The sequence below is a fragment of the Limulus polyphemus genome, unplaced genomic scaffold (genome assembly GCF_000517525.1).
Source record: "Limulus polyphemus unplaced genomic scaffold, Limulus_polyphemus-2.1.2 Scaffold432, whole genome shotgun sequence".
In the NCBI taxonomy this organism is placed as follows: domain Eukaryota; kingdom Metazoa; phylum Arthropoda; class Merostomata; order Xiphosura; family Limulidae; genus Limulus; species Limulus polyphemus.
In genome coordinates, this window is record NW_013666042.1 from 314,556 (window position 1) to 340,045 (window position 25,490).

A 25,490-nucleotide genomic window follows, 5' to 3' on the forward strand; every position below is an offset into this window, starting at 1 on the left:
GTATTCCACATATGTAAAACTGTCATGTAGTGTAGGAGAACTTGTGAAGTATTCCACATATGTAAAACTATCTTGTAGTGTAGGAGAACTTGTGAAGTATTCCACATATGTAAAACTGTCATGTAATGCAGGAGAACTTGTGAAGTATTCCACATATGTAAAACTATCTTGTAGTGTAGGAGAACTTGTGAAGTATTCCACATATGTAAAACTATCTTGTAGTGTAGGAGAACTTGTGAAGTATTCCACATATGTAAAAACTGTCATGTAATGCAGGAGAACTTGTGAATTATTCCACATATGTAAAACTATCTTGTGGTGTAGGAGAACTTGTGAAGTATTCCACATATGTAAAACTGTCATGTAATGCAGGAGAACTTGTGAATTATTCCACATATGTAAAACTGTCATGTAGTGCAGGAAAGCTTGTGAAGTATTCCACATATTCGGTGACGAGATTAGAACTCGCGACGTTCGAGTCCAGTGCCCTAGCCACCAGGCCATGCCAGGCCCATATGCAGTTTGTTTCGTTACTTTTATTAAATAAATTTATTTTCTAAAGTTCGCACTATCAGAGTACTGATTTATATATCACTTATAGTTTCCCATCTTAACCGCCCTTCCTCCTAGTACAGTAGCACAACGGTAAGTTGAAGGGCTATAAAGCTAAAAACTGGGTTTAGTTACCCGTTATGGGTAGAGCACATACAGCCTACTAAGTAAATTTATGCTTAATAACAAATAAAATGTATTTAAATAGTAGGTGGGAAACTGAGGCTTAATTTGATTTGAGAAAAGTAAAATACCTGTTCCGTACTCTAGTAAATACATAATTTGCACCTACAAACAATATATATATAATTTGTCACGTTAAACACACAATTCGCAACGAACAATGACTTAACAAAAATAAACAAAAAAAATGTCCAGATAAAATTTTGTTTCAGGCGTTACATGATTATAATACAAAGTTGATTATCATGGGGGAATTGAATGGTAAACACATAGTATAGGAGTGTAAAAAGACTAACAGTAATGCAATTTATTTAATAGATATCCTTTACGAACTAGAGTTAATATTACTAAGTGATGAAACTTATACTCATACTTATAACCGTACTGGCGAGTCTGACATATTTGACTACGCTATTACGACCAAAAAATATTATAAGCATACTGAGTCTTTTTACGTGGGCAGTGATGTTAATAGTAATCACTTACCAATTAGTGTTTATATTAAACTATATAATAACAGAAAACAGTTAAATAAAAACGATAAAATATGGAAATATACCTTTAAAAAGACAAACTGGGATAAATTTAACGATGTCATAATAGACAATTCAAAATATTACACTTTTGTTTCTGCAAGTAAAAAGACCAATATGTACATATAATAGATAATAGTTTAAAAAAAAACCTATAGATTTGACTGTTCCAAAGTATATTCCTAAAAACCACAGATGGCCCTTTCCAGAAGAAATCAAAAATGTTATTAAAATTAAAAGACAAATTAGGAAATTATATATGAAATAAAGTAGCTACTTTAAACAAATTTTTAATAAAATAAACAAAAAATGGTTAAAAAGTTAATTAATGAGCAAAAATGCAAAGATTTTGGATTATTGTTGCTAATATTCAACGAGATGTTTTAAATATGTAGGACGAAATAGAATATTATGTAAATAATAATATTCCTATAATATGTATTTCTAAAACAAAGTTAACAAATAATAAAATATTTAATCAAAAAGGTTATAAAGTCTATCGAAGTGATAAAGATATTAATAAAGATACACTAGAGTTAGCTGTTTTGGTTAATAAGGAAACTAAATCAGAATTAGTGCTATCTATAATTCGAATTAAAATTGAAGTAGTAGATGTATGGTTTAATAATATTAAAGTACCAATTGCAAATATCTATGTATCACCAAGAAATAATCTTGAATATGATAATCTTAATAATTTAATTAAATATGATTGCAATTTATTTATCATGTGTGATTTTAACAGTAAAAATGTAGATTTTGATTGTAAACAAACGAATGAAAATGGAAATTATATGTTAAATATTATTAATATATATATATATAAGTATTTTTATTGTGAAAACTATAAACATGAGAAGCACTAGTAAATTAGAAGCTAATTATAACTTTAGAAAAGCTAATTGGCAGAAACTTAATGAAATTCTTAAAAGTAATTTAGATAAATATGATTTTAATAAGATCAACTAGAAGAATATAGTAATGTTATTTGTAACGTTTTTTAGATTACAGCTAATTTTAGTACACCAAAATATCATCCTAAGAAACCTAAATGGAAATTTATAGAGAAAATTTAATTGGCAATTAAAGAAAAAAGAATTAGACGAATTATGGTTAGAAATCATAATTCATAATTTATAACTTTATACAATAAAAACAAATGTGAAAAATTTAATTCAAAAACAAAAGAGTAAAAGATTTTGAAATTTTTTGCAAGGACTTGGATAAATAAACAGATAGTAGTAAGTTTTGGAAAATGTTTGAAAACTATGTTAATGATAGTTCTAATAAAATACTTTCTTTTGATATTAATTGGAAAGATAGAAATGCTAAAACTGAACAAGAATTAGCTTTTTTAGTTTAAATACATGATGACTGAAATTACAAAGGATAATCAATATCCTAATTTTAATAGTAAGTGGTACGAATATGTGAATAATAGAATTAATAATGAGAAAAGACTGAATGTTGAGTTTTCTATTAAATTAATGACCAAGTTGAAAATAATTTAGGGGATAATCCACTAAATTTTAATAATAATATTACATCTGGTGAAATAATTACGGTTTTAAAAGATGTTAAAAAGAATAGCACTCCTGGATGTGATAATATACATTATGTAATGTTAAAGAATTGTGATAAAGATATATGATAAAATTTCTCATTTATTTACTTTATCTTATAAAACAAGATATATCGCAAAAATGTGGAAATAAAGTGTTATTATAATGATTTTAAAATCTAATAAAACGAAAAGTTCTCCTTACAGCTTTAGACCAATTAATTTAACAAGTTAGTTATTTATAATATTCGAGAAAGTTGTAAACAATGGATTATTAAATTGTTTAGATAAAGCTAATAAACTAAATCCACATCAAGCTTGTTCTAAGGAAAACCATCAAACTTCTGGTCATTTGGTAAGGCTCACATAGTCGATAATTATATGATTGGTGGGTTTCATTATAAAAATACTACGAGAGCATTTTTCTACATATAGAAAAGGCTTTTGATAAGACATGACACAATGGATTGATTTATAAGTTAATTAACGATTTCTTCTTGCCATACACAGTAATCGGATGGATAAATATTTTTTATTAAAACAGACTTAATAAAATTAAGATTAATAAATAATTTTCAGATTCTTTTATACCGGAGGTAGGAGTTCCTCAAGAAACAGTATTGAGTCCGTTGTTATTCTGCCTCTACACTAACGATATAACGTGTGCATCTTTAGGTAAAGGTATTATTGATCTTGCACAGTATGAGGATGACATTACATATTGGATTACACATCATTTTGTGCTAGAAGTTACAAGCAATTTGCAATTAGTGTTAATCGACTTAGAATTGTGGTGTAATTTATGGAGAATAATTCTGAGAAAACTAAGTTTATTAATTTTCACAGGAGAAATAACATATCGAAACAAAATATGAAGCCATTAAAAATGCCGAAATTACGTTACTTTACGTAAATATTATACCTGTTGAAAAAAGAAGTATCTGGGTATAAATTTTGATAGAAAATTAAATTGGTAAGAACATGTTAACTCTCTCGTGAAAAGAGGTTGGGTTAGATTCAACTTTTTTGAAAAGAATAATCATTAAACAGAGAAGATGCAATAGTAAAACAATAATAAAAAGTTTATAAAGTTTTTATAAGATCACTTATTGAATATGCTGCTAAAAAATGCGATGTTACGTTTAGTGACAAATTCGCCTATTAATACACCCATAGTCTTTCCACAAACAATTCTCGATTCCAACTTTGGATCAAAGATTAACATTTTTAACCGTTAAATATTATAAACATTAAAAAATCTTTTAGTTGTTGACAGAAATTAAGTATAACAAATTATAGTAGAATTAATAAGTATAATTCACCTTTAAGTTTCTATTGCCACTGATAAATAGGGAAGTTTTTAATTAAGGATTTGAAAGATATTTATTATTTGAATTAAATTATTTAATAAAGTTTAGCCCCCAGTGGCACAGCGGTATGTCTGCAGACTTACGACGCTAGAAACCGGTTTCGATACCCGTGTTGGGCAGAGCACAGATAGCCCCTGTGTAGCTTTGTGCATAATTAAAAACAAACAAACAAACAATAAAGTTTACAAATCAATTTTATAGGTATACATCTCTTTGAATTTAGTTTTATAATTTATAAATGGAATCTGAATTTATTATTAATATTATTATAGTAAGAATTTATATTGTGTAGCTGTGTATGTCTAGGTGGTTGTAGTTCAATATTTTTGTTAACAGATGTTTGTGTGATATAAGATTGAAATTAATTAATAAGAAAAATTAAAAACCTTTAAATTGAGGAAAATTAATACTTAGAATTTTTTTATTTAATTGAATAATATAAAATAAAATGTATATATTATTAAAATTTTAAATTATATGGTATTCAAAACAACATGTTTTATAATGTGGGTAGTGGAGGCTCTGAAGAGTCAGAAACACCTTTCTTCGGGAGAGAGAGGATAGATTTCATCTTCTGCTATGCAGCTTAAATGGTTACAATATCAGGCGCCGAGCTGCATAACAATTTGCCGCTCAAAACGCTCCGCACTTTCAGCTGTTAGTGCAATATAAGAGTAGCATTCAACCACATTATTCATTGCAAAGCTGGGATAAAGCTCTTGCGGTTTCAGGTAGTTCACAATTATAAATGATTATCCTCTGTGTACAGAAGACGACTTTTAGGTTGAAAAGTAAAGTTGCTCAATCAAGTCGTGTACATCCGAACAGAATTGTTTTTAAAGAAATTTTTCCAATACCTGTAATATGAGTTATATTTTAGTGAATTCTTTCCAGTTGTTCTTCATGATTAATGTTTTTTTTCATAGAATCATGGGAAGCATCGAGAAACGCCATATCCGTCGACAACAATTTGAACCAATATACTGTCCAAGGTCTGTCTCCTTTAAATACGTACAGCTTCAGGATCCGCGCAGAAAATATTCTCGGATCAGGCGAATACAGCGATGTAATTAACGTCACAACTGATAATGAACGTATGTTGAATATTATGGTTATAAATTCACTTAACTTGCGATGTGTAACGCCAAAATATTAGTGATTTCGGGCTAATAACTCTATTTATACACATCACAATAACATTTAAAGCACTATTTTTAGTAGGCTCTTGCATATTTCCAGTTCCAGAAACACATAATAGCATTTCAACTATACTACAGCTAAGACTGAGTTTGCAAAGTAATCAGGCCAGTTGTGTTAAACTACTTCAAAAATTATTTTTATCGGTTAAATGTATATACGTTTTTGGACTGTGTAGAAAATAATCTGTAAGAGCTCTAGTGTTAAGCGAAAAGTCTCATTAGCAGTGGCATACAACAAAGCATAGTTGAAATGCTATTAATCAGTTGTTAAGGAAAAGCTGTATAGTATAAATTAAAAGTTAAAAACTTAAGTGTCATTGTTAAACATATTAATTCAATTACTTCTTTCATCAAAAGATTCAAAATGTGTGAATACTAATCGTGTTTATGTAGACTTTTCAGTTCAGGAGCATTTACTTTGTTTTTAAAGTAATATATTTATATCACTGTCATATTCTTGATAAGATGTGTTTTAGAGGACACCTATGAGGTTATGTTAGATTTTGTGTCTATAAGGTGTCTACATCAAAATTTCACCGGGTGCCAAGCTGGCATCATTGGGCAAAAAATATCATTCGCCACTTTTGATAACACTGTTAGAGATAGAAGATTCAAAAATTCAATTTTGTTTAGTATGTGGTGCGTTCCACATTAATTGAATATACTTGCACACAATATACTCATATTTTGAATTTAGTGCCCTGGGCGTATAAACGATAAATATGGCATCAAAGTGTATGAAATATGCTCCAAATAGTAACCCTGGGTCGTTATTTAAGGATGTTTCATAACTACAACTAACAGCAAATCGTCAAATGAAGAAAGATATTAGCTTATGTCAAATGTATCAATGTATCTGCATCAAACTTAATTGGATTTCACTTAGATTAGAAAAAAGTATCGCATTCTCAAAACATCATGGAAGTCATTTTTGTGCCAAACTTTAGATCAGAACTTCTATATGAAAAATAGATCGTCATCAATTGCAATAAATATTTTGTAGACTTTGATAACAACAGTTTTCAGAATAACTCGAAGAATGATGTAACAAATCACAACCTTATCCACATAAACATGGGCGTTTATTAAGAAATATTACATAAATATCCATAAGCGTTACATTTAACGGTATGGAACAAGAAAAATGGAAAAAAGGCTAACTGAGCAGAAAAAAATATATTAATGTTATTTAGTTAGTTTAATTTTGTTTTGCTTATATGATATGAATAGGGACCTTACGGGCGAGTCAGGGGTGTCCTAAAACCTTTACTTTTCCACCTCCACTGCCTTGTGGGTGAGAAGGACACCCGGCCAGCGCGTTGATGGTAGGTAAAATTCCTGTCAAAGAACACATACTGGACATGGGAGTCACGTGATGGAAACACAAAGAACCAAATAGACTTTTGACTAACCTCTACAAGGAACATCATTGAGAACTGCGAGGTCATAACAAAAGTGGACATTGGAAGTGACCATAGAATGGTAAGAGGGAAACTGAAACTGGACAAGAGACTGATATGTTTAAAGAGAAACAAATCTTTAAAAACAAATAGACAAATGACAGAGAGATACAAGGAGACATCGCAACTACAACTGAAAAACAGAGTGCTTAGTGAGGAACAGCCAACTCCAGAAACTCTGACTACAATCCAACAGGAAGAAATAAGTATAGTACAAGACGCGGCGGCAAAATCCAGGGGAAAAGGGTTAGATGCAGACAAGGACATTGAAAAACTAGACACTAAAAGAAATGAATTAAGGAGAAAAGAGAACAAAACACCACGAGAAAGGGTAGAATATGCTGAATTGAACAAAACTGTCAAAAAGAAAAGAAGAGCGAGAACAAGACTCAAAAGAAAATCAATGATCGAAGAAATATTAGAGAACGGCAGTGGACCAAAGAAGATATACAAGTACGGATCCAAAAGAAAAATCACAAAAATTAATTCATCAGGGGAGATCGTATAAGAAAGAACAGAAAGTGTTGGAAATTTGTCCCAACTTCTATAAGCCAAACACAGTAAAAACAAGTTCAGACACAGAGCAAGGACCACCAATAACAGAGCATGAAGTGAAAAGATCAATGACACAAATGAAGAAACGAAAAGCACCAATGATAGATAACAAGTGACGTACTAATACAGGTGGCAAGGAAGTACTGAATTATATAAACAGAATATATAATGAAATACTAGTATCAAGAAAAGTACCACTCAGCTGGAAAGAAGCAAAGATCATTGTTTATTTGAAGAAGAGCGACCCCAAAGATATAAAGAATTATAGACCTATCATTCTACTGTAACATATGCATAAAATATTCACACGAATTCTTCAAACCAGAATAGAAAATATATTAGACGAAAATCAACCAAGAGAACAAGCCAGCTTTAGAAAATGGTTCTCCACTGTTGACCACCTACATACGTTAAATCAGATTATGGAAAAATCAAATGAATTCAGTCTAATACTTTGCATCGGATACATTGACTACAAAAAGCATTTGACTCAGTTGAAGCTCTGCGAAAAGGTGTAATAAACGAAGTATATATAAACATTCTTGAAGACATCTACACTGGTGCAACAGAAAGAATCCACCTGGACAATCATGTATCATACGAGTTCTTGATTGGTAGAGGCGTAAGCCAAGGATACCCTATATCACCTAAGCTATTTACAGCAACAATAAGGAAGTTTTTAAATGATGAAAGCTACAGGAACATGGCATGAATATAGATGGAGAAGAATTAACAGACCTCAGGTTTACAGATGATGTGTCTTTATTTATGGAGAACATACAACAGATCACAAAGATCGGTCTTAAAATACATAAGGGGGAAACAAAGTATATGATAAACTTAGATGACAACCGTGAAATCAAATTAGAAAATGAAACTATCGAGAGTGTGAACAATTGCAAATACCTTGGATAAACAACCTACATAAAAAAGAGGAAATAAATATGAGAATAAGAGTTGGCTGGAGCTGCTTTGGGAAGTACTGAGAGCCCTTTCAAGACGAAAAACTACCAAGAACCTTTAAAAGAAGAGTATTCGACCAATGCGTTTTACCAACCATAACATATGGTTGTCAGACTTGGTCACTCACTAAACAGCTTAACTCAAGATTGCAGACAACACAAAGAGCAACGGAAAGAAAGATACTGAAGATCAAGATCCATGATAACACTTTGTGCTCAGACATCAGAAGAAATACTGGGGTAAGAGACATCTCCAAGTATATTGCAAAATCAAAATGAAAATGAGCCGAACACATTGCTCGATTAAAATACAACAGATGGACGAAATGAATCATAGAATGGCAGCCCCACAGAGGGAAGAGATCAAGAGGTAGACCACACAGAAGAAGACATGATGACATCATAAAGAAAGAGGGCATCACACGGCCAAGGAAAGCAGCAGATAGACAGACTTGGATGTCTTTGGTGGAGGGCTACGCCTTGCAGTGGGCGGACACAGCCTAGAATGAATGATTGAAACAATGATAATTGTAACGTTCGCAGTTCAAGTTCCTATTTGATAACATAATCACAATCATTATAAGTGTTTGTGCGAATTTTGTTCTTGTTCTGACAAGGAAACTCCCGATATTTGAAAAATACTGACAGTGACAGCTGGGCCGAGGAACATCCTCATCAAGAGGCCTCACATGGAGCTTCTATTGAACATCCTTATTTTATCATTTTAAAGATTTCCAAAAGAACTGTTGTTACACTAATTGGATTTTGCACAGGGTATTGTTGCATCATTCTGTGTCCGTCCAGCCATATTTGACAGGATCAAGTGGTGGCGGGTTTGGATCAGTTACAGCTCGCCAAACACAAACCTGATAATGAGCACGGTAAATGTTAGCTTCAAATGCCTGTGTTGTTGGTGGTAAGAATTTCAGATCAGGAGTTGACATGATTTTAGGATTTAACATCTTCCTTGATCAAATGTAGTAATGAACTATTGAAAGTGTTGTCTTTTCCTTGTTAGCTTCAGTATCTCCTAGCTTCTCTAAATTTAAATAAGCCTGTAGCACATTTAGAGCAGTTCCTTTTCCTATATCCTACAAACATGTCACTGTATTACACCCAGAGAAAGCATGTATATTTAGCAACGTTTGCCATAATCCTTATGCTCTTCAACTGTTGCATTAATGTTGAAAATGGTTTTACTGCAACTAGTTTTGATCATGAACAAATTACACGAAAGACCAAGTGTTGAATAGTAATGCACCAATAATACAAAGACGCCAGTGCTATAATTTATGGCATTGAAGTAATGCCACTGTTAGTGATGTTTACCATCTGCTGTCCAATAATAATTTGGGGCCTCCTCGTGAGTCGTTCATATGTTCCTTTTTTCAATCACAATGGGAGTGGGCTCATTGTCAGTTTTATTATCAGCTTGTGTGTATTGTGTGATATATCTGCAGCTGCTCAACAATTAGAGATGGAACACGCTTAGTTTTCTGCAACAGAAACCATGACTTTTTAAGATGGAAAGATGCTGTTAATTGTGATTTTGTGACATCTGCTTCCCTCTTTCATTGTTCTAGCTGCCTTTGTTACGCTATTTGTATTATAATCATAGTTCCTGTCGAACACCAGGTAGAGGTTTCCTTCTTGGATAGATTGGTTTATGTATTTGTAAAAATTTTTGATATAGTTCCTGGTTGTCCCTTTTGATAGGCAATGAATTGCACATAGTATGGCACACCCATCTATAATTGTTAGGCCAGTGGTACACTCTTTCATGTACGTTCACTTGTTGGATTGGACTGATGTGGATGTAGAGATTTGCATGTTTCCATTTTCATCGAACGTTAAAGTTGGCAATGGTGACAACTCGTATTCAAACATTTTTGGTATACGTATGTCATCTCTATATTTCTACAAAACCATCACTTGTGCATGTATTAAGTTACTGTTAAATACAACTTTGTGTTCCTTCATGTAAGCCATTGTGACCACTTTCTTTGGCAAGGATTTGTTAAATTCCTTAGGTCAGCTGGCCTCAGTCTTCCATTTGCTTTTTCCCAGTTGTAATCATCAACATTCACAGTGGTTGAAGCAATTTGTCATTTGGATGATCCACAACATTTAGTGGGTCAGTTGCTTTATGAAACTTCTCACTATTATTAGTGCAGTCTTTTCGATCAGATATTATTCGTGTATGAAGAGGTGTATGGTTGTTGTGGTTGGTTCAGTGTTATCACACATGTCTCTAATGTAATTTGAAAGCTAATCACATACATATAAGCTCGATGCCCATTTTGTCATCATAGACACTTTGAGTGTGATTCTAATACATCCACCTGTTTCATCCCTGTACCTCATAAAGTTAGTCTCAACGTACATATTGGACCAGATTCTATGCCAAATACCTTGGTTATGACACATGATGTGGTTGCCTTTTAGGAACTGTGATAGAATTTCTGCTGGAAATTTTTGCATACATCTAAGATGATATAGCTTATCTTGCACAATTTACATGTCCTGCCACAAATAAATAGGTTATAATTTCCGTATATTCTGTATGAAAGAAGATCATCATTATGAAAACCAGTTTTATTAGGCTTTCGATTCATACTTTTGCAATTCGACTCCTCAGTGATCAATTTTCTAAGGCTTCCATCAACTGTTCGAAGTTATTCACTTCAGGAGTTCTTCAGTCACCATGCATAAGGCACTCACATTCTAAGGGAATTTCGTTCCATAGAACATTTTTGTAACACCCAAAAAACAGGATTGCATAATTTCCTCTAAACCTGTATTAACCATGAGTGTCTCTATTGTGTCAGTAAAACTCATTAGTGTGTGTATGCTGCCCAATCTTAGAAGTTTCTGAAATGGTCTGGATGAATCTACAGTCTGTTGACAACCACACGATTGTTTTACAAATAAAGTTATATTGTTCAACTTCTCTAATGTTTTATGAGTGAGACACTGCTTTTATCATTGCTGTCAGTACTGTATCTGGAGCTGGATCTACTGGTGTTATATCTCTCAGTAGTGTGTAAACCACCTTTTTTTTAGGACTAAAGATGTTTCCTTGTTCTTTTGATACTGTGGTATTGTAACCATTGTACTCTACAGTCATCTCATTTGAAATCACGAATTGAAGAAACTTAAAGTTTGGTGCTCGAGCTAGAGATATTTCCTGACAGTGTAACATGTTATGTTTAGTACAGAAGCTTGAGATTCCTGGTAAAGCATAGGTGTTTTTTTCTTTTACTGTAGTATTAACGTATAACTATTTTTGACGTAACCTTGTTCTGCATTTCAGTTTGCTTTGTATGCCTAATTGCTGGTGCATTCTCATCTAAATCTTTCTCATGTTGAACTTGTGTAAGAAGCAGTGCTAAAGAATGTGTGGACTGTACTCCATTTTGCAAGGAGATATTTGCATCAAAGTTGTCAGCTACTATATGGATGATTTCACCATTAACCTTAATTCCCATCAAATCAACTTCCATGTTAGCTGCCTGAACTGCATAGGAACCACATACTCGAAGTTCATGGAACTGTTCTATGGAAATCTTTTCTCTAAAGACATCTCTCAATGTTACCTATAGAAACGTGGGCCATTTAATAATGCAACTTGTGGCCATGATCCCTATCAAGGCACTTGATACTCAATTTTTCTAATAGTAAAGACAGCAATATCATAAGGATAGAACTTGTTTCCTCCGTGGCTTGTTTTGTATTACCACTTATTTAGTTCAATCTTTTTGGATTCCATAGAAATGCAGTTGGCGATTTGCTGTAGAGCACAGTCATGTTTATCATAATTGGATACATGATTGATTACTTAGTTCATATCGTTTCAAAACATTATGATGCTTGCTACGCATTTTCTAGTCAGAACTGAAATTTCTGCTCCAAACTGCTCCGCGATTCTGTTTAACAACATTCTTCAGAAAGATATTCTCTCCCGTTTGATATATAGAATTCATGAAGATAAACAGGGTTCCAAATTTTAGAATGGTCATCCAACATAGCTTACACAGCAGTATTGAATACAAAATCTGTTTAGTCATCACCTTTGTTTTTGTCTGAAATCCTGGATTCAAAAGTTTGGCCTACAATATGCATGGTATTCTGTGTTAGCAGCGTGAGGGTCACGCACTGCACCGTTGTCACGAAAATGCTTAAGCATGCTTCAATAATGGAATCTTTGAATGTCTTTGCAGAACCTCTATCAGCAATGAGACGTCGTGTATACGTCTCCAGCAATCAGGATATTTATAATTCTTGTCCAGACAGACTTAACCACACACACACAACAAAAAAAAACATCTATAGATTTCAGTGTGCGTACTTCGTTTTGGAAGTGGTGGTTCATGTGATGATTCTCCTTAGGCCAGCTCATTCATCTTCATATACTGTTGTACGTAATGATGTGAAGTATACGTGGATACACGATCCTTGTGATAAGTTATGGTCAAGGTTGGATCTCACTTTCACTTTTCTCAGTAATGTCCCGAGTTCGTATGTAGATTGTAGTTGGACGATTTACAGTTTAAAACCTTGAAGTAACATTGAGCCATGGTGTATGCTTTCTGAAAATAAAGTAAGCAAGAAAATTAATCAATGGTTATTATTTTATATTGACCAGGAAATACCACTTCTGTCTGGAGGCTTGGTACGAAACAAATATGCACATTTCACAATATATTCTAGTGATGTAACTGCAAAAGATATTTGACAGTTAATTTTCTTGGAATATATAGCACCCACATATTGTCTTATCGGGCAGATGAGGTGTAACACTGACTTGCCCAAACCTGTGCTACAATTGCCCTACAAACATTCAATATTTTATATACTGCACAAATATCATGATTTTAAAAGCTTTACAACTCATATCATTCTACAATCATCAATTACCATACGTTAGAAGTTTTCTTTGTCCTGTTGGGGAACCAGGACATATACAATGCCTTGAAATTTGTTGTTGTCTGAGCTTGCAGTCATGAAACTTCCAAATGCGACTTTATATTTAGAATCTACACAATCTACTTCAAACTGAGAAAGCTAAAAAACGCTGATATTCAAAGAAAATTAGAATATTCTCAATTTCATAAATATTCAACCCCTTTGCTATAGCATCTATAAATCAATTCAGGTTCAAAAGATTAGTTTAAAAGTGTAAAAAATTAGCAAAATGGTCTCTGTCTGCGGGTAATCAAAGTAGTTTAACTTGACTTCAGGAGTAAATGCATCTGTTCAAGCCACAATTTACATAGTAATACAACAAACCAAGAATGAAGACCAACTAGCTTTCTGAACAAGTCAGGGATAAAATGGCAGAGAAACACAGATCAGAAGAAGGTTATAAGAAAATTTCAGAGTCACTAATTATCTCTGTGAGTACGCTGAAGTCCACCATTAAGAAGTGGAATGCCACCCTTCCAAACTAAGCAGTTGGACAAGCAGGAAACTGGTTAGGGATGCCAATGTGAAGCCAACAATGACTTTGAAAGATTTGCAAAGTTCCATGTCTGAGATGAGAGTCAATGTTCATACACTGACAATATCCCAATCCCTACACAAAGCTGAACTGTATGAGTGAGTGGCAAGAAAGAAGCCACTACTGAAAAAGGATCATCTTAAATCTCGTATGGAGTTTTCAACAGAAGCATGTAATTGATGCTGCAGACACGTGGCAGAAGGTTTTGTGGTCAGATGAGACAGAAATTCAAAGTGTTATATTTAATGCAAGCCTAACACAGCACATCACCCAGTCAACACCATCCCAGCAGGGACTGGGAAGCTTGTCAGATTCAGATGGAGATGGATGGTGCAAAGTACAGGCGAATCCTAGAGAAAAACCTGCTTGAGTCAGCCAAGAATCTAAAACTGGGTCGAAAACTCACATTTCAGCAGAACAATGATCCGAAGCACAAAGCCAAAGCCACACTGGAGTGGTTTCAAAAGAAGAGAGTGAATGTCCTGGAGTGACTCAGTCAAAGTCCTGACATGAATCCAATAGAAAATTTAGGGCGAGACTTTAAGATTGCAGTCCAATAACGATCATCAATGAACTTGTCAGAATTGGGGCAATTTTGCCAGGAAGAATAAGCAAAGATTACACCAGCCCATTGTGCAAAGCTGGTAGATACCTAACCAAAAAGATTCACAGCAGTAATTGCTGCCAAAGATGCTTCCACCACGTACTGACTTAGGGGGCTGAATATTTATATGATCAGCAAATTATAATATATACATTTTCTTGGCAGGTTTTGCTGACACTCAACCTCCTTCGTGTATAAGTGTTACGTTTGATCATTAGAGTTTTGAATAAAAGCAAGTTCATTATAATATATTGCTTACATTATTTGCATTTCATCAAAATGTGACATTATTGGTAGGAGGTGAATACTTTTGCAAAGCACTGTAGTTCACTTGCCCAAACTGTGATTTGACTTGTTCCAAGCAATTGGGCAAACTTTAATGTCAAGCCCTGGTAATTTTATTATTTTGTGCATTTTGGTTGCTAAAATGCACTGTTATAACTTCATGAAAATTTTGCTGAAAAATAATTTTTCTTTTCAACAGAAGTTGCACAAAGTCCAAAAATAACAAAATGCCCAAGAGTACCAGAGTGGCACTTGGTGGAAACTTAATGTAGATACCCTTCCAGACTAAAAACCATTGAGAACATATTTAAGGCGTTTATGATTAGACTAATTACTTAGTTCAATTATACAGTCTACTGTTAATGAGGCTCCACTGGATCAGTGATAAACGTGAGGGCTTATAAGGCTAAAAATCTGGTTTCAATACCCGCAATGAACAGACCACAGATAGCTCATTGTGTAGCTTTTCTTGACAACAAACTGTTAATGGAATAATCTTAATAGAAAAAAAAATAAAAACTACCTTCAAACACAGAGTCTTGATATACATATTACAGAATGACATTGGTTTAAATGTTGGCTAGAGTGAGGTACAAATGATTTTGTCAAAACATGCTTAATGACGTTTAGTTTTGTATGTCGTTCTTTATGATACTAACATTGTTACTTATTCTATTATAGTGACGACATATAAATAACAAATTATTTGATATAATATTAATATTTCATCTAAGCCCCAGAGGAGATTCCACAAGATATCAGTGTCAAATCCATTAATTCGAGGTCTTTAAGTATCAAATGGAAGGTGAGTTCATATTTATATATTCGTTTGTGTAGAAGTTGTGTATAGCAAATCGGTTAAATCAAAAAGGAAGGAAAACTTTTTCTTTTTGGTAAATTAAGTTTTAGAGTGTTCACAATTACCTTAATCCATCTTTATTATATGAGAATAAATGTCAAAAATCATATTTTGCACCAATAAAACATTATGTATTCAAATTATATTTTTGTACTCATCATGTTCACGTTGATTCTCTCGCCCAGTAAATATGAGACTTGTATAAACAATCCAAATAACCAATGAGAAGACATATCATACATGTATCCACAGCTATAGGCTTGAATTTCAAATGTCGTTATTGCACGAAGGTATAAGTGGACTATTCAGCCAAAACTAAAGGAAAATATATGTTGAGTTTTCATTAATCAGTTTTAAGCCGATTAAGTTTCAGCTAAGATAAAATTTAGATATAGTATTTATAATCCATTTTCAAGGTAAAACAAAAATAGTTTTATGGGATTAGTAGCAATGCTTTGCTATTTAATTACTAAAATATTGTAAATCAAAAACAATCCCAAACATTAAATTGGGTATTTTCAAAAACAAGTTTATTTTGAAAATAGCTACAGAGGTATAGATGTAGGAGGCAAACTTGTTGCTGTATATTTGTGATTGCAAATACTGAATTTTTACTGTGCAGATGAGAAAACTAAATAAAAAAAAATGTTCCATTTAATTCCGCCCAGATTGAGCTATATCTTATAAATACATCACGATAATATATTTAAAGTTAATTTCGTGATTATCGCATACTCCAATTAAATTGGGTATTTTCAAAAACAAGTTTATTTTGAAAATAGCTACAGAGGTAGAGGTGTAGGAGGCAAATCAAAAGTGGGGCAAGGTTCATTTGACTGAACAAACAAGGAAATGTGCACCATAGATGCACCCATAATGTCTGGAGTCCAGGGTTTGCCTTAGAGCTCCAGAAGCTCATGGATTCCAAATAAAGTTTATACATTCTCCTGCTTTTCCTGAGAGTAATTTTTCCTAATTTTGATATAATAGGTTTCATCAATAGCACTGTACAATGCAAAAAGGCTACACTTACAACACTGTTTTGCTTCTAAACAAGGTATTTCAAGCTCTTGAAATGTTCAATAGCTGATTTACGAAGTTTTGTTTGTTAAATGTAGAAAGGGCCATGCTTGGCCCTTTCTACATTTAACAAACAAAACTTCGTAAAAAGGGCCAAGCATGGCCAAGTGATTAGGGAGCTCTAATCCCCGTCCCACAAAACATGCTCGCCCTTTCAGCCGTGGGGTGTTATAATGTGATGGTCAATTCCACTATTCCCATTATCTGAACAGTGCTTGTAAAGACACTGAAAATCGAAAACCAAGTCTTAAAACAATATTATCACTAACAATACGTAAAAAAACTAAAATCCTTCCTGAAAAAAATAAGCAGAAGCATTTTTAATCAATAAGTCAAACCCTAAGTGAAAGGAACTTAAGGCTGGCAACTGTAAGAACTAACATTATAAAATTGTCTCTACTCTTGACTATTTTAATATCATTGTAAAAGCACACAATATATTTTTGCATTTTAATTATTATTTACGTCTGCTGTTATTGTAAAGCATGTTACAGGGTTGTGTGTATGTCATGTAACTTCTACAAAACAGCTGGTTGCACCAACTTTTAAGTGGTACCAAACTAATCATTTCGGCACCGGGGTTTGCACAAAGATAATTTTCACCCAGTCTGTTACAGAAACAAGATATTTCACGAAAACACTTTATAGGGATTCCCCAAAAGCAGACCCCAAATTTGGCATTGATTTACATTAGAGTATGTAAATAAGTAACCCTACTAATTACTGTTTGTAATTTGGTCAAAGAACTTAAAATTGCATTTTAGTGGTAATGGTCAGTAGTAGATCAAGCATTAAACTTACATTATAGAGGTCCTCTAAATGAGGGCCATAAGCCCATGGGTTATCTAGATTTTGTCTGATAGATGGAATATCCTCAATGCATTTGGACACTATGGCCACAGACATTATCCATTATAGCTTAAGGATGGCAGTGAGGAGTGGTAATAGAAGAATAATTCTGAATTTTCATCTCATAACAATGTTTTCGTTTTGTATTAAGTTCCCTAATGTTGTACAGTACTAATTTTAATCACTTGTTATTATATTCATATATTTCTTATCCCAAAAAATGAATTTCACTGAAGAAAAGAGGCCTAATATATTCTTTCATTCACCACTCCCACTTCAACAGACAAGTTTAATTAAATTCACAGCTTGTCAGTTGTTACCCCATTTGTTGCGTGATATGCTATCAGAGGGAGCAACAATGTCGACCTCAGATGAGGGGTAGAGATGTTGATGTCACCAGAGACAATGATGTCATAGTTCCACGAGGTCGAACCACAAGTTGCATTGTTAGGAAAACGTTGCTAGGCCACCATGATGCCAGAGACAATGACGTTCACGAAATGGATCAACGTGTCTCAACATATAATCAATGGCTATATTTAATACAGTTGGTATAGCACACCAAATCATTACTTCTATATTGAATTATGTGTTTTATAAATCACTTATTGTCCTGAAAAGGATGCTTTTTAACATGCAAATTTATGACAGTCTTTCTGTTTCAGTAGTTTGACTTTATTTTATCCATATAATTTGACAATATATTTCATTTTTCACATAATATATTATATTTTTAACTTACATGAATTTTATAAGGGTGAACAGTGTTACCATACTTCCAAATGTAATTATGTCATCAATATCTAGAGTTAATTATGTTACAAGTAAAACCATTATCTTAACGACGATCTTACTGTCTATAGGCTTTTAACAAAGCTGCTGTTTCGCTTTCACAAGTCAACAAGACAACTTTTGTAACATACATATTATCCATTATTTGAATGAGGCAGTATAAATTACTTATCATCATAAAAAAACACTCATTTAATATCAAAATTACAACAATTTTACTGTTTAACTAGTTTGTCTTTATCCATATGACTGTCTTGACAAAATAACTTCTTACAATATAGGATAAGAAAATACTTAACCGATTCTGATTTATTATAATTTTATTTTCTATATCTAAGCATATTTTTTATAATTATTATTTTCGAAAGGACGCAAACACTCTTATTTTAGTGAGAAAAGTATTATAACATACATATCCATTATTTGAATGCGGCAGTTATAACCAATAATTTACTTTTATTATTCTGAAAATGACGATTACTTACTTCTCCACATAATTTAACATACTGTTTCACTTTATAAATTATTATGTATTTCATTTCGCTACAATTAAAAATAATAAATGAATGACTTACTGCTGATTCATCCATTTTCTATTAAAATTTCATAAAAGATTGAGACTATCTAATGTAAAAATACTGTTTGTTAGGAATTATCACACACACATACATATGGTGTGGGCACGGACGTCAAGACAATGTGTAGGAGGTCGTCACGTGATCACAAGTACTGTGTGAGGCTGTGAGATATTTCAACTTACCAGTGGATGAAAAGTTTTGACCTTTGTTCATTAGTCAAATTGAAAAAAATATATTTCGTGTGCCACAACTAAAATTTATCCATTCATTACCTAAAACTTTGAAACTGTCTAACATTAAGACACTGTTTGTTATGAGGTCGTCACATCTTACTGTTTAACCAATCACTTTACTATTATAGAAAATACTTAAAATAGCAAAGCTTACCTTTTTCTAAAGGATATTCACTTAAAGTATAAAACATATCATACAAATAAAATTCATAAAACTTTACAGTTTTAAAGTACAGCCAATAAACGAACTTTTTCCATGCATTAATAAAAACGTCAATCATTGAAACTACGTGCATATAGATGTTATTTTCATTTCCATCTGTGGGTCATTAACACCATGGAGACATTTCACTCTGACTCATTGTAACCTGTTTGGCCTAAGGCCAATCAATCTATTTAACTTCAAAATACCTAAGTTGACTAAATGACTTAAACATACAATCCAGAAACAGAACTTACAAGCTTCCAATCACGTGCTATATTTGTTCATTGATGTTTGAGACTCCAAATATAATTTTTCAAAACGATGTTATGGTAGCTTGTATTATCATTTTCACCTAAAAATCAGTGAAAAACTTTTTGTACACTATGGTATTTAAACTTAGTTTACCAAAGTATCAAATGGATTTTTTAACAAATTAACAATACCGAAAAAGAGTTGACAATCATAATCGTAAAAGAATCTTTAATTATAAATCAAGTGATTAATCTTCGACTATTTCAAAACAGATATTTCCTCAGATGGATCATGAAATTGTTATTGTGACATAAATTGTCTTTTATCTACACTTTACTTGCATATACCAAAGAGAGTATATTAGTCTAATGTGAGAAATGAGTTTCATATATGAAGATCACAGAACACTGATCTGTAACTGATGATTTTTATATATTTGATTATCTATGTGATCACGTGATTACCTCCTACAGATTGTCTTAATGTCAGTGCCCACATCATATGTATGTGTGTGATAATTCCTAACAAACAGTGTCTTAACATTATATAGTCTCAATATTTTATGAAATTTTAACATAAAATGGATGGATAAGCAGCAAGTCGTTCATTTATTATTTTTAATTGTAGCAAAATGAAATACATAATAGCTTATAATGTGAAACAGTATGTTAAATTACATGGAGAAGTAAATAATTGTCCTTTTCAGGATGATAAAAGTAAATTATTTGTTATACCTGCATGATTCAAATAATGGATAATATGTATGTTATAATAGTTTTTTCATTAAAATAAGAGTGTTTGCATCCTTTGGCGGACAATAATTATAAAAAGTATGCTTAAATATAGAAACTGAAACTATAATAAATATGTTAAATCAAAATTGGTTATGCATTTTCTTGTATTTTATCGTAAGAAACAATATTTTATCAAGAATAGTTATATAGATAAAGACACACTAGTGAAACAGTAAGATTGTTGTAAATTTGCATACTAAATAAGCGTCCTTTTGAGAAAGATAAGCGATTTACACTGCCTCATTCAAATAATGGATAATATGTTATAAGAGTTGTCTTATTGACTTGTGGACGTAAAACAGCAGCTTTGTAAGAAGCTTACAGACAGTAAGAATGCCGTTAAAATAATGGTTTTACTTGTAACATAATTAAATCTAGACATTGATAACATAATCACATGTAGAAGTATAGTAACATCAATCACCCTTGTAATATTCATGTAAGTTAAAACTATAAAGTAACATGTGTAAAATGAAATATCTTGTCAATTTATGTGGATAGCATAAAGTCAAATAGTATGATTGTTTTAAGTTTGTATCTTAAATAACTGTTGTTTTCAGGACAATAAGTGATTTACATATAATTGGTTAGGAAATTTAAGAAATAAGTATGATTGAATATAGAACTAATGGATCAGTGTTTTATACCGACTATATTAAATATAGCCATTGATTACATGTTGAGACACATTGATCCACTTTACAGACATCATTATCTCTGATGTCATAGTGGTCTAGCAACACATTCATAACAATATGCCCTGTTGTTAGACTTCACAGAACTATGATGTCATTATCTCTGGTGACATCAACGCCTCTACCCCTCCCTCGCTCTACGTCGGACACTTGTGGCGCCCTCTGACAGCATGTCATGCAAAAAATGGGGTATCTTCTCTCGTTACTACTATTTGAAAGAGTAAAATCAAATAAATAATGTAGGCCTTGTATAGTGACATAACTAAGTAGTTTATTTGGTTTAAATGTACAGTCCTTGACTCACCATTAACAACCTGAGCACACTAATGATCAGTAAAGTACTATGATGGTTAAAAACCCATCATTTCTTTTATGGCCAAATATAGGTTATCAGTAACAAGAGTGTATCATAACATTTCAACTGAACCTTGTTTGTATGCTGTTGACAACGAGACCTTTCATTTAATGCTAGAACTTACCAGCTGGGCTGGATCTATGGTAGCTAGAAGCACGAATATAGTTCAAACTAAACTGCTACACAAGGATGCAGGGCTGTCAAACCAGTTGAAGGGCATCTGATCGAAATTCTGTATTAAATAAATTAAGCTTTATGTGTCGGTTATCATTAAGTTAACATATGTATTATTTATTTAGTATGATTATTTATAAAAAAATTAAATATATTTTATAACTGTCATTTTAAATATATTTCAGAAATGTTATTCTAACTGCTACTTATTCTCGTTGTAATTTTTAGGCACTATTCCCAGAGAAAAGCCGCAGTATCTCAGGTTATTATGTCGGGTACAGACGTAAAAACCGGGATGAGACTTTTTCATATAAAACAGTTGCCACTTCTGGAAAACAAGCCTACTATTGTGACATCACCAACCTTGATAGATCTGCTGTGTATGACATTATAGTTCAGGCTTTTAATGACAAAGGTGCTGGCCCATCTTCAGATATGATAACAGTGGAGACTATGACGCATGGTTTGTAGCATATTATTTACTTACTTTAATCTGATCATTAGTGATCGTAACGACCTACTGTGATTCTTTTAGTTATCATTCTGTTTGATTTTGAAGCTGTACATATCTGTCTGGATATGTGGTTCACACAATTTTTCAGTATGGCTCGTTTTTTGTGAAGGGAATTCAGAATTTCCCATTTGCCATGTAATTAAAAATCGGGGAAAAAGTACCATTCTAGAAAACAAAAATCTTTCCAATAGCTAGACAACCTCTTGTCTAGATATATTTAAAGGAGACAATATAAACAAATACAGTTCAGTTCTAGTTTGGAGAAAATATATTTTTGTTAGGTTACAAAAGTTTCAACATCTCAGTGTATGTACTTCAGACAAAAAGCTTCCACTGGTAATTAAAATGTTTATTCAATAATGTAAAAAATTAACGAAAAATAACGCAATAACAGTATAGAATGACAATTAAGACCATTTTTTTGCTTAAACACAAACTGAACGAAACATTGTAAACACGTAATGCTATCAGTTCTTCTGCAAGCATCATACTGCCTTATAATACCTATAGTTTTTAGAGAGATATGTAAAACTAGAACTGAAGAAGAGACAGCTAGAATACTAAGTATGGTCAGTCCTACTCTACAGCGTGGAAACGTGGATCTTGTCTGGTGAATCTAAACAACATTTGGAAATATTTGAAATGTTGTGTTATAGATGAGTGATGGAGTTAGCTACAAAAGGAGAAAACTGATTATGAAGTATTTTAAAGTGCAAAGACAAAAATAAAATTGCTGGACCTATTTAGAAAATGGAAGCTGTGCTACATTGAGCATAACATTAATTTGGGGGAATGATGGCATTGATTAAAAGGGAGAGGAGTGAGAGGCAGGCCAAGGCTCCCTTGACTCTATGACATTAAAAATGGATTGGAGACGAAAGGCTTGAATAAAGAGAGTTGGTGCAGACAGCGAAGAATACTGAACAATTGATAATCACAGTCGTCGATACTTAGTTTGGGGAGGACACCAAGATTGATCTAAAATAGTGTATTTTCCATATTAATATCCATATTGTAGTTTTACACTCTGTTTAAACCAAACACTTTTAATGATAATGATTATGTAATTCATGTACTTAGTCACAGTGCAATGTTTTTTAGAACACTAGAGTTCACGGTGTCATACTATAAGCAATAATTATCTCTCACTATCATCATCAGTTTACAATGCAAAAATTTACTTTATGAGGAGATTATATGTTTTTTATAGCTGCAAATCTCTGGAGGTAACCAACAGTGCAGTCATTGTTCTAACTAAAACCTCATCACCTATATAATCTGTTTTTAGAGACAGAAATGTATCACACAAACTTCTAACTAGTATACATTATCACTGTGTGGTATATGAGAATTGGGCATAACATGGTCAAGAACTTTTCATTTCTGAATACTGAATGTCATTTAAAGATTCAGTAACTTATCTCATCTGTATCAAAATTCTTGAGTCGTTTTTTTTGCTACTTTTGATCTGGAATAGAAATTCTGGCATTTAGAATGTGTAGCCGAGGTGTGGAAAAGGTCTCAACAGTTTCTTAAACAACAATGGCTATTGATCCTCCCTCCTCATGAAACTAAGATTGCGATCTAGCAACGTCGTTCCTCAGATGGCTCCTCATTTTCCGTGTCATTGTTTCTCCATCAGCATAATATGTCCTCAGAGACTCAAGGGTGTACCCATCTGTTCTAACTACCATCATAGGTTTTAGTAGTGGTCAATGCCTGTACATATTGAATAAGCACATTGGAAAGTACAATTTTGCTCTATTTCTTAACAAATGTTTGCCTCATAAACCACTATCTCAAATATCTTCATTTCCATCTACCAGTACATGCTTCATAAGGTGTAAACTGCTTTCTGGATATAAGCCCCAGGCTAAGGTGGTGTGACACAAATCTTGACTTAAATGCTGATGTACATTCTGAATTTCGCTGTTAACGAACTTCTTCTATAAGACAGTACAGATGACTACTGCACGATGTACCACAGTAATCTAGGTAAATAGCCTTTCTACTACAGACAGGAGACGCCTTTGAAAAAAGTAGAAAATCATAAATAGTATTGTTCACTTACCCTGTAGCTCCTGGTTGCTACATTTGTAAATTTCTAGTTTTTTGTGTGTTTTGGATTTTAGTGTCCAACTCTAACTCCATTGCTTGTCATATTTGTCACCTTGTATATCTGCTCTTTAAAACACACTTTCACAGTAAAAACCCTTTTTGTGAACATTATGAAAAGGATATATATAGATCCCATTGCGAATGGGATGTGTGTGTGTGTGTGTGTCAAAAAAGAAATACGATTTGCTTGAACTTATGTTGATTTATTTCAAGATCGTATTTTAGTGAAGCCAATCTTTTCACCATAATGGTGTTGGGTGTTTATTTTGATAAAATTCAGTTATTTTGGATTTTTTTTTACACCAAAGGGATTTCATCTTGATTTGCACGTGATCGAGCTACTTGTAGCAATGCGACACTCGCCAATTTGTTCGTGGTTTAGTGCATAAATATTTTCAATAGCAGACAACACGGATAAAACACATATTGAACATGCTCGCCTGCAGCTGACGGAAGCTTCATGATTGGATTCGTCCATATATTATGCAGTAACTGAATAAGATAGTTCCCGTTTCATGTTTAATCTTGAACATTTATACTATTAAGCCTTTTTTTTATATAGATCTACTACCAGTAATTTGCATATTATCTTTAAAAGTACTTGAGTAGTTGTTGAGGAAGGAAGGAATCTCAATTATTGTTTCATTTATTTCGGTGTAAATTTGCTGTTTGGTTTGGATAAAGTAATGTAAAATGTTGTACATTATTCACCTATTTGCTGTATGACAGTTTAAGGTACGGTGTACTTCAGTTTGTATAACATGAGTAATATTGGTATGTCGTATAAAAATGTATCTGTAAATCGCCTGTTACTGAATCACACTATGCGTGTAATGACTTGATATAAAATAATATTAGTATTGAATTAAAGCAATGTTAACATTGTAATAGTTTTGTCTAATACACTGATTATTTGATAAAGGCGATAATGTTCATTTTCATCCATATTAAGTAATTGCTCGGAGCAATTCTATGGAAGCCTATGAGGGACATTGATGCCTAAGCACTGTTGCAATTATATGTGTAGGGTTCACATTTTGTAGCCACTTTCAACTAGTGGTGGCGAAACAATGCTAGCCCTAGAGACAAGTTACGTTGTAGTCATTGGTTGGAGGCGCAGCCATAAGGCCGTGAAAACCGAATTATTTGCTACATGGACGACGATTGACAACCATAACCGTTTGAGGTTATCTCTTAGGCAAAACATCCTACCGGAGATACACCGGCA

General features: G+C 32.8%; 1 protein-coding gene across 1 annotated transcript in view; it reads left to right on the forward strand.

Moving 5' to 3' along the window:
- The window catches only part of LOC106458231 (Down syndrome cell adhesion molecule-like protein Dscam2), a 260,015-nt gene that overhangs the window by 213,027 nt on the left and 21,498 nt on the right, over positions 1–25,490 (forward strand). The window contains exons 14-17 of the mRNA XM_022384379.1: positions 3,409–3,504; positions 5,126–5,293; positions 15,499–15,569; positions 21,859–22,093. Coding sequence (XP_022240087.1) covers positions 3,409–3,504; positions 5,126–5,293; positions 15,499–15,569; positions 21,859–22,093 — 570 coding nt within the window. The remainder of the gene's footprint in view (positions 1–3,408; positions 3,505–5,125; positions 5,294–15,498; positions 15,570–21,858; positions 22,094–25,490) is intronic.